The sequence below is a fragment of the Dromiciops gliroides genome, chromosome 2 (assembly GCF_019393635.1).
Source record: "Dromiciops gliroides isolate mDroGli1 chromosome 2, mDroGli1.pri, whole genome shotgun sequence".
In the NCBI taxonomy this organism is placed as follows: domain Eukaryota; kingdom Metazoa; phylum Chordata; class Mammalia; order Microbiotheria; family Microbiotheriidae; genus Dromiciops; species Dromiciops gliroides.
In genome coordinates this window covers 253099502-253108782 of record NC_057862.1, presented here as the reverse complement: position 1 = coordinate 253108782, position 9281 = coordinate 253099502, and the positions used below count along the sequence as shown (strand labels likewise).

General features: G+C 37.9%; 1 protein-coding gene across 1 annotated transcript in view; it reads right to left on the bottom strand.

The window, feature by feature from the left end:
- Positions 1-5475: 5475 nt before the first annotated feature.
- RHOJ (ras homolog family member J) overlaps positions 5476-9281 on the bottom strand; it is a 127886-nt gene continuing 124080 nt past the window's right edge. Inside the window, exon 5 of the mRNA XM_043986538.1 lies at positions 5476-7718. Coding sequence (XP_043842473.1) covers positions 7569-7718 — 150 coding nt within the window. The 3' untranslated portion in view covers positions 5476-7568. The remainder of the gene's footprint in view (positions 7719-9281) is intronic.

The window sequence follows — 9281 nt, the reverse complement described above, 5'->3', positions numbered from 1 at the left end:
GCATATGAAATTTTGATCACTTTTGGGCCTGATGAAGAAGCCAATAACAAGGCATTTCCTCATTTAAACAAGAATACCATTTGCCTCTGGACATATCCCAGCACAAATTTCAGCACAGTCAATTTTGAATCAGAGTTCCAGGACAGAAGCTTATAAAGTTAAATACCACTTTGCAACAAGGGTGAATTTATCACACAACCCTGGTCTATTTGCTGAATGGGAATTATGGAGGTGAGAATAGTTGTACTCAACTCAGGGCTCAGACTTTGGGTATCAGACATTGATGTGCTTAATTCAGTGGGAAAATGTTCATTTGGATGGTGGATCACCCTAGGTCATCTCAAAATTGCAATGTCATTTTGAATGGAAAAGTAAATAACGGGCTTGGGAATAAAGCTGGCAGAGTAGGAATACAGGGTGGCCTGTAATACAAAACAATACTATATACCAAATCTCCCCATCTCCTTTTTTTCCTTTCCATGTTCATTTGTTTTGGAAGGAAAACAAGCATTATTCATTTTGTGCATCAGGAAAGGAAGTAATTGGGTGAGAACACTGAGAGATCTTGTTGTGAAAGCCAGGAGGCAGATAGATATGCTTCCATTTAGGAGACAGCTATGAGATTCATGATAGCTTCCTAGAACATCCTATGAATGCTTATAAGGGAAAGGATATTGTGATAAATTTGTCCTATTAAAATCAACCTTGGATGAAGGTCCATTTTGGATTGTAAAATATTTGATATTTACATAGTGTTTCAGTGTTTGCAAAATGCATCTGAATCTCACAGTGGCCCTGGAGGTGATATTATTATTCCCTTTTTACATATTGAGGAGTCTGAGGCTTGAGGAGGTTAAATGATTTATCCAGGGCTACACAACTAGTAACGGTCCAAAGCAGGATTTAAATGCAAGACCTATGGATACCCATGATCAAGCCTCCTTACATTGTGCTATTTCTAGCTACTTGCTGGAAATTTTCAAAGAAGTTTGCAATCTTTCCAAAGCTAGCATCTGAATTTTAGTTTGTAAAAGTAGCATGTTTATAGATTGAAAATAAAAAGCCACCCCATGAAAGAATACTTAGAGCTTCTCTAAGGAGCTGGTTTTTTTCTACTGAAACTGCAGGTTACAGAACACAGGAATTCATGCTGTATGTCACCATCATACTCTAGGTTATAGCCATTGAAACCAAATGGTGTCTGGACTAGTATTGATACTTGGAGAGTAAGTATAATGGAGACCCTTGTAATAGGGTCTTCAAAGAGTGTATGGGACCCCAGTGAATGCCCTGTCATATGAATAAAGGTAGCTGAGGCTCTTGCTTTGGTGAAGAGATACTAAGATCCTGACCACTAATGATTAAGAAAAATTTCTAGAGGCCTTCAGAGCCCATGGAAAGAATTATGTTTTGTTTTGTTTTGTTTTGTTTCTGGTGAGGCAATTGGGGTTAAGTGACCTGCCCAGGGTCACACAGCTAATAAGTGTTAAGTGTTTGAGGCTGGATTTGAACTCAGGTCCTCCTGAATTCAGGGCCAGTGCTCTATCCACTGTGCCACCTAGCTGCCTCCATGGAAAGAATTATGACCACCATAGATTAGTCTTGAGATAGGTGGCTATGTTTTGCTCTCCAGATGTTCCTTACTCACAAAAGAGTTTTAATCAGAGGGCAAGATGTTGGAGGGTATGACCAGTACCCAGCAATATTTGAATAAACTGTCAAGAAACTCTGGAGTTAGAGTTCCTTCAGGCAGAAAATGCTTATAATGCATTGTTCAGGAGATGCTGTCCTCAAGACTAAGTCATTATCTTCTCATACTAGAATGTAACCTCTCCTGAGCCATCAGGCGAGTTACTTTATTTAGCTTCTTTTACCTATGTGATTTGTTTGGTTCTAACATCTGAGTTTTATCAAGACTCCCTGTAAGATTGGCAGCAGCCTCATTCTTTTTCACCAGATTCCTGTGAAAAGAACTTATTGTGTTATAGATAGAAAATATTTGTTTTTGGTTTGGTAATTTTTTCTTTTCTTTTAAACATCAGAGAAACTCAAAGGCATCTCTGACCTATGTTTCTTCAGACTTGCCTTCTGTCAAAATAGATTCCACTTTTCCCTTATTTGGTTTAATGGTCCATGAGAGGCTTGGTCATTCACTTAGCACTGTTAGAAGGGAAGTGAGCTTAGAAAGAACCCCAAGGGACAAATAAAATAAAGGAGAGCAGCAGCCTTTTAAATTGGCTGGCTTATGTAGTTAATTTGAGTATCAGCCTAGGGAATATTTTTAAGATGTCACTGCATGAACCTCCCTGAGAGTGCATACAGTGACATTTCCATGTCATGTAACTGTCTTTTTACTGACTAATCTGGAGATGAAAAGAAGAATGGAATCTTCAGGTTGGCTCACAGCTTATAACTTCCCGAGAAAGAAGAGCACATGATACTCCAGAAGGGAGGCAGGTCATAGGATCATAGATTTAGAACTGTATGGGAACATAGTGATTATCTGGTCCAACCATCTCATCTTACATATGACAAAACAGAGACCTAGAAAGCATATGAACTCACTCACGCCAGTGTAATCTTGTGGAGGAAATACTGTTGTAATAAAACAATCTACTCCTTGACCACCTAATCCTAGAGTGAATAAATATTGTGCCAGTTCATTCGATTGTCCTAGTGTGCAATTGTTCCAATGCATTCAAAAGCCACCATTCTCAGGTTGAGCAAAAGAATGAAAAATTCTTTAATTTTTCTCTTTTGATGCCTTGTTGTGGAATGGCGGTAAGCCTGGACCCCTAAAGGCTCTATCAGCTGAGTTCAAACTGGAAATGCACTGAGTATATGCTCAATAATAGATTGCAAAATTCAGTGATGGAGAGAGTATCTACATTGATTAAATTATAGGTCTTAAAGTAAGTAATCTCCACTGGAGGAAAATCTGATTGGTTAAGTCCACCTTTGAGGATAAGAACTGGTTGGCTAGTAAAATTCTGAAAATAATTGGAGGACTTGAGTTCAAATCCTGCCTCTGTCTCTTTCTGTGTGAATTTGGACAAGTGCTTTGATGTCTCTGGGCCTCAGTTTTCTCATTTGTAAAGTGAAATAGTTGGACTAGATGGCTTCTTAGGTCCCTTGAAGGTCCAAGTTAATTTTATATGTATGTATACACACACACATACATACATACATACATATATTTTTCTTTTACAAAGCTTGAGTAAACTATACTTCCTGCTCTGAGAGAATCCTTCTCCTCCAACCAAAAGAAGAACCATTTAGAGACCGAAGGACTCAGGACATATGGCAGTTTGACGAGATGTTGACCCTTAGACCTGGTGCTCAGTCACTCTTCTTTCTCTGATAATAACACCTCATGTCCCACATAAGCAATTTCCTAGGCAGTTATTTCTCTTGACCTCTGCACAGCATGGTACTGCAAGCACGGTTGAGAAAACTGTGACTAAAAATAAAACTAAATGGCTCCAGCTTGAGCATGAACTCTGCCTTGAGTCACCATCAAATTCAAAATCACACAGTACAGATTTGCCAGAGTAGAACCTGATTAAAAGGGAAAAAAAGGTCTAGTTTTGACATAACTGCCTCTTTGAGAGAATTTTTTAAAAAGAGACTAGGATTATCCATTCAAGTTTCATTGAGATTTACTGAAGTGAAATTTTAAAGCTAGAATGCTAGAGTATACTTATATCTTACTTAATCGCAAGTGAATAAGAAACTCCTTGGCAAATTTCTCAGAGAAATCTCCCCCAAATAAAACTGGACAAGCAGCTTTCATTGAATTTCCTTGTTAGCATTTATCAGGTCCATCTAATTATTACTCTCCCTGGAGATTTCACACTTTGATACACATTTTTCATGAGGTTTGCCCAATGAGCCCATTTAACAAGAAAAGATTTAATAGATTTTCCCCAATGTATTCTAAAGCCACCATCCTCAGGTTGACCAAACTCTGACACCCATGCCTAGTGAAGCTTTTAAATTACTCATTTAACCATCCATTCATTCAACCAATTTTGTAAGTCGATGTGTTTGAGCTATGTACTAATTCGCCGTCAGTTTGGGAGTCAGGGGATCTCATGTTACAACTAATTAGCTGTGTGATCTTGGCAAAGTCACCCAAGCTCTCTAGGACTCAGTTTCCTCATTTGTAGAATGAGGCGGTTTAATTAGAGATGGTCTGTGTGCATACACATGCAATAAAACACAATGAACCTGGTTCTGTCATTAATTAGGGAACAAGTGATTGATTTTGAAATGGAGGGATTAATGCATATAAGCATTTTCAATTCAACTTAATTGACCTTAAAATCAATTTAGGGTGGGGGAGGGGATTAGGTCATATAGGCCTTTTCATTCCTTCTTTGGATTTAACAAGAGGCAGTGTGGTTTAAGAGAATTAGAATGAGCAGGTCTTGGTTCAGATCCTGGTCCTTCTACTTACAACTGCTATGAGCTTGAACCTTCCTTTCTCCTGGCCTCATTTTCCTCTATAAAATGAAGAGTTTGGTCTTATGAACTAGATTATCTCTATGGTACCTTCCAGCTCCAAATCCTTCTAGAACACTACATTTAATTTCCAGAGTTCAGAAGAGTAAATGAAGAACCATTTACACAACAAACAAGTCAATCCCTATTATCCAGAAGGTGGGTACAACCCCAGAGAGAAGCATGCATGGGAAGGCTATGTATAAATCCTGAAAACTTTCTTCATTGTAGGTAATGAATGTCACTCCATTTTTCAATCACACTAGTGAATGCTAACTAGACACCATTTAGGAAGAAGTTAGTGTGCAATATTATAGCAAAACTGACCAATGATATCTTATTTGTAACCCTGCTAAATGACCATTACTGCTTGAATGAGATAAAATTAGTGCTCTCTATGGAGTCATATTTTATTGCCTATGGATTTCTAGTTGCAAAAGTTGAAGGTATTTTGTTCCCTCTCACTATCAATGGTCTACTTACAGATTTCCTATTTTTGTTTAATGAATGAATATGTTTGAGAAGGGGTCAGGTAAGAAGGGAAGATAAAAAATGAAAGAAAGGGAAGATGGAAGAGGGAAAGGATGAAATGCAAGGGATATGGCAAAATCAGGTATTTCCTACATATCCAGGGAGTAATGTACAAGATAGATCAACTTTCTAGGGAAAGTCCCAAGGAACAAATGATCTTATCCCTTGCAGTTTGTTTCTATCCTTTTCATGTGAGTTAATTCCAAGATGCCTTATAGACAGATCTTCTAATATCATTCGAGTCTGGCAGTGTTCAAAAGTACAAATACTGTCATTCTATGCCTGGGAAAAGAACGTTTAAGAAAAAGTAAAAAATAAAATAAATAAAATAAAGATGCTCCCTAGGCATTTCCAGAGTATCTGTACAATGGATTAATAAGTTTCTATTATTTCTAATTAAAAGCATAGCAGTAACTTGCTCTATTGTGAAAAAAGACTGGTTCCAGGGAGGAATCTTAGAGACAAGTTTAAGATTTCATGTGATTTCCCAGTATTAACTGGTCAGTTTTATTCCCCTAGGAATATGCTTTCTATATGTCTGTAACATGAATGAAAAACAATTTTTGAATATGGTACCAACACATCTCCTGAAAAGTCATCTGTGATTTTGAGTATAGTGAGAAGGGAGAACCAGCAATGTGAAAATGCATGTCACCCTAAGTACCCCATACTGAGGAAAGCTACTCACATAGAATAGGATGCACCATGTAACAACCAAGAGAAGGTATTCCAATGAGTAATTAGTAGAAAGTGACAAAATCCTTCCAGTCCAAACATGGGAGATCTTTAGAAATGTTCTGAGGCTTACTGGTCAGCAGTCCTGGGAAAAGACTCCCACATGGACAGAGTAGAGAGATAACTCTATGGCATAATTTCAGATGGCTGGGAATGTCCTGCCGATCCAACAAGTAACTCAACTCTTCTATATGCTGGTGGATGTTTGAAATTTTGCCATGGGAGCTTTTCACCCTTTAGCTTCAGTATATATTTGCCTAACAGAAATATAATTAGTAACTTTGATGTTTGGGGCAGGCAACATGAAACTGTGCCCTCAAATCATCTTTGCAATTCATGATATGAAAATATATATGTAGGAAATAATTAAGACAAATCAGTTTGGGTGGGAAGGAGAACTAGTCACTATAATGGCTCCCAGATGGGTGTTATTTATCTTAGTTTTAATCTTAAATAGTTATTCTAGCAAACTAGCTGTTACATTCAATTATTTTTTGAGGAGGGTATGTGTTAATTTTTTTTTTGCACCATCTGAATTTGGAGTAAAGTCATAGTTACTCTGTCCTATTTATATCTCTGCAGCCTATAACAGTACAAAAGCCCAGGGAGGACATTATACAATATCTGATAGGGTTTTGTATAGGTAATTTAAGAAATGCTTGTTGAATTTAATTTCATTAAATCAGACCTTTCCACTTCAGGGTAAAGATTTTCAAATTCTTTTTTGGGAGCAGGTTTTGACAAGTGGAAAGATGAAGAGGCACCATTCTGGACAGAAAAGGACAACGAAGACTGAGCAGACTAATTCTGCCCACTTCCAGATATTTCCTGGTACTGTCTCACTCCTCCAATTTGGGTGAGAAACAGAGATCTCTCTGATCCATGAATCACTTCAGACAAGGCTCTAAACCTCTCTGAGCCTCATTTTCCTCATTTGTAAAATGAAGGGATTGTATTAGAGGATCTCTGGGAATCCTCCTAGCTCTAAGATTTCATCAACAAATTGGCTGTGATGCTTTAGCACTCTGATAATCAGGCTACCCATAGATTCCATCACACCTTGATTCATGTAAAAGGACTTTCAGCAAAAATAAAAGCGCATTTTTTGAAGTCTGTAAAAATATTCCCATCCATGGCTTTCTCTCTTGGTCAGTCTTGGTAAGCATGGCTCTGTCTAGATATTTTGATGGAGTCTCAAAGTTTTCTTTGGCTTCTTATATTCAAAAGTGAGACTGGAGGTAAAATGTTGGTTTTGAAGTCTTTGGTGTGAACATTGAAAATATAAAATATTAGTGAAACAGACCTTGTATGGGCTGATTTAGTGGGGGCAAATCAGGATAGAATAAAACAACTTGAAACATTGAGAATCTGTGTAAGACAAATGTGGATAGGATAGTAGTTCAAGGAAAAAATTTGACTGATAAATTTGTATTGGATTTGTGTATATTGTTAAAGGCATCTGTTAAAGCTGCCAAACTGTAACTGAATCTGTCTCTAGGGTCTGATACAGAGTCTGGAGAAATGTCCTTACATCTTCACATTCACTGGAGGTGAAGATACAAAGATGCATGATGCCTTTTATTTTGTATCAACATCATCAGCAGCTGTCCTGACTGTAATATTGGCTCAGTGCATTTTTTAAGAGGATGGGACTTGAGGAAGAAAAGAATATTTGGCTGACAAATCTGAAATCTCACAGACTGGAGGAAGACCTTGGTTTTGTACTCCCTCTAGGGGAGCCCCAGGATGGAGTGGCGTCCTCATTCCTATGGGCTGTTGGAACAGTATCGCAAAAAATCTCATGCAATGGTGCAGCAGCTGTGGCAACACCTGGAACAATGCTGTTTTTTCTTCTTGGGGTGAAAAATGGCGAGTATTGCTTCATCAAAGACTGTTTTAAGGCCTTTCTGTGTCAGGGCTGAGCATTCCAAGTAGCACTGTGCTCCAATCTGAAACATAAAAGAAAAAAAAGGACATGAAATCCCACCAAAGGTCAGCTTATGGATAGGGAAGGGTTTGGTGACCACTGCCTTTGGATAACATCCTTTTGCTGTCCTAGTTATTGGTTCACACAGAGGGCTTGACTGGGGATCAATTGGTTTGGTTTTCAGTTATTGTTCTTTGAAGTTTTGAAGGCAATGTAGTAGTTTTTTGTTTTTGTGTTTGCCAAAAATGACCCATTTTCTTTGTTACTTTCTTGACCCCAAGCATTTGGGAAATGGATAGTCCATGGCCATGTCTCCTACATATTAATTTAAGTATAAAAATTATTAAGATGCCAAATAAGTAACCATGGACATAAAACCAGTGAAGGGTTACTTAAATAGACACTTAAGCACACCAGCATCATATAACATGATAATAATAATAAAAATAATAATAATAATCGATAATATATAGCCTATGTGTACATATAACAAATATTGTAGAATACAGAGCATTGTACTGATTGTTGCTATTGTTGTCCAGTCACGTCCAACTTTTCATGACCTTGTGGACCATACTGTCCGTGGATTTTTTTTTTTGTGACAAAGATACTGGAGTGGTTTTGCCATTTTCTTCTCTAGTGGATTAAGGCAAACAAAGATTAAGTGAGTTGCCCAAAGTCACACAACTAATAAGTGTCTGAGGCTAAATTTGAACTCAGGTCTTCCTGACTCCAGGCCCAGCACTCTATCCACTGAGTAATATAGCTGCCTGTAATATATCATTAAAGTGGTCTAAAAAGTGTGAGGTCTGAGTGGAAAAGTCATTACTAATGGGGGGATTTATGGAAGATTTCATGTGGGAAAGTGGCATTTTCGTTGGGCTTTAAAGGGTGGGTAATATTTAACACATGCTGAGGAGGGATGACATTGGAAATCTGGGGAATAATGTAAAGGCTCAGAAGAAGGAGAGTATGATGCCTATTTGAGTGGCAGAGAGGAGCTTACTTTGACTGGATAATGAAGGGCATGGATGAAAGAAATAAGAAGAATGTATTAGGAGGTAGGGTGGTACCAGATTGTGGAAGGACTTGAATATCATGTAAAGAAATTTTGACATTATTCAGTAGGTATAAGGGAGCCACAAATAATTTCTGATAATAGTAATGGCATGACCATATCTACGTAAAAGGAAGATTAATCTGGCAATGATTTGAAGGTTGGATTATAGAAGGAGAGTAAAAGTGGGAAGACCTACTGGAAAATTATTGCAATAATATAAAGTGGTGAGAATGAGGTAGTAGAAGCAGGAATAGAGAGAAAGGTTTAGCTAAGAGGCATAGATAGGTACAGCTAAGAAGCAGGTACATGACTCAGTGGATGGAGTGTTGAGCCTGAGGACAGGAAGATGAATCTTCCTGAGTTCAAATCTGTCCTTGGACAATTTACTATCTGTGTGACCATGGACAAGTCACTTAACCCTGTTTGTCTTAATCCATTGGAGAAGGAAATGACAAACCACTTCAAAATCTTTGGCAAGAAAACCCTATGGACCATATAGTCTAATGGGTCATGAAGAGTTGGATA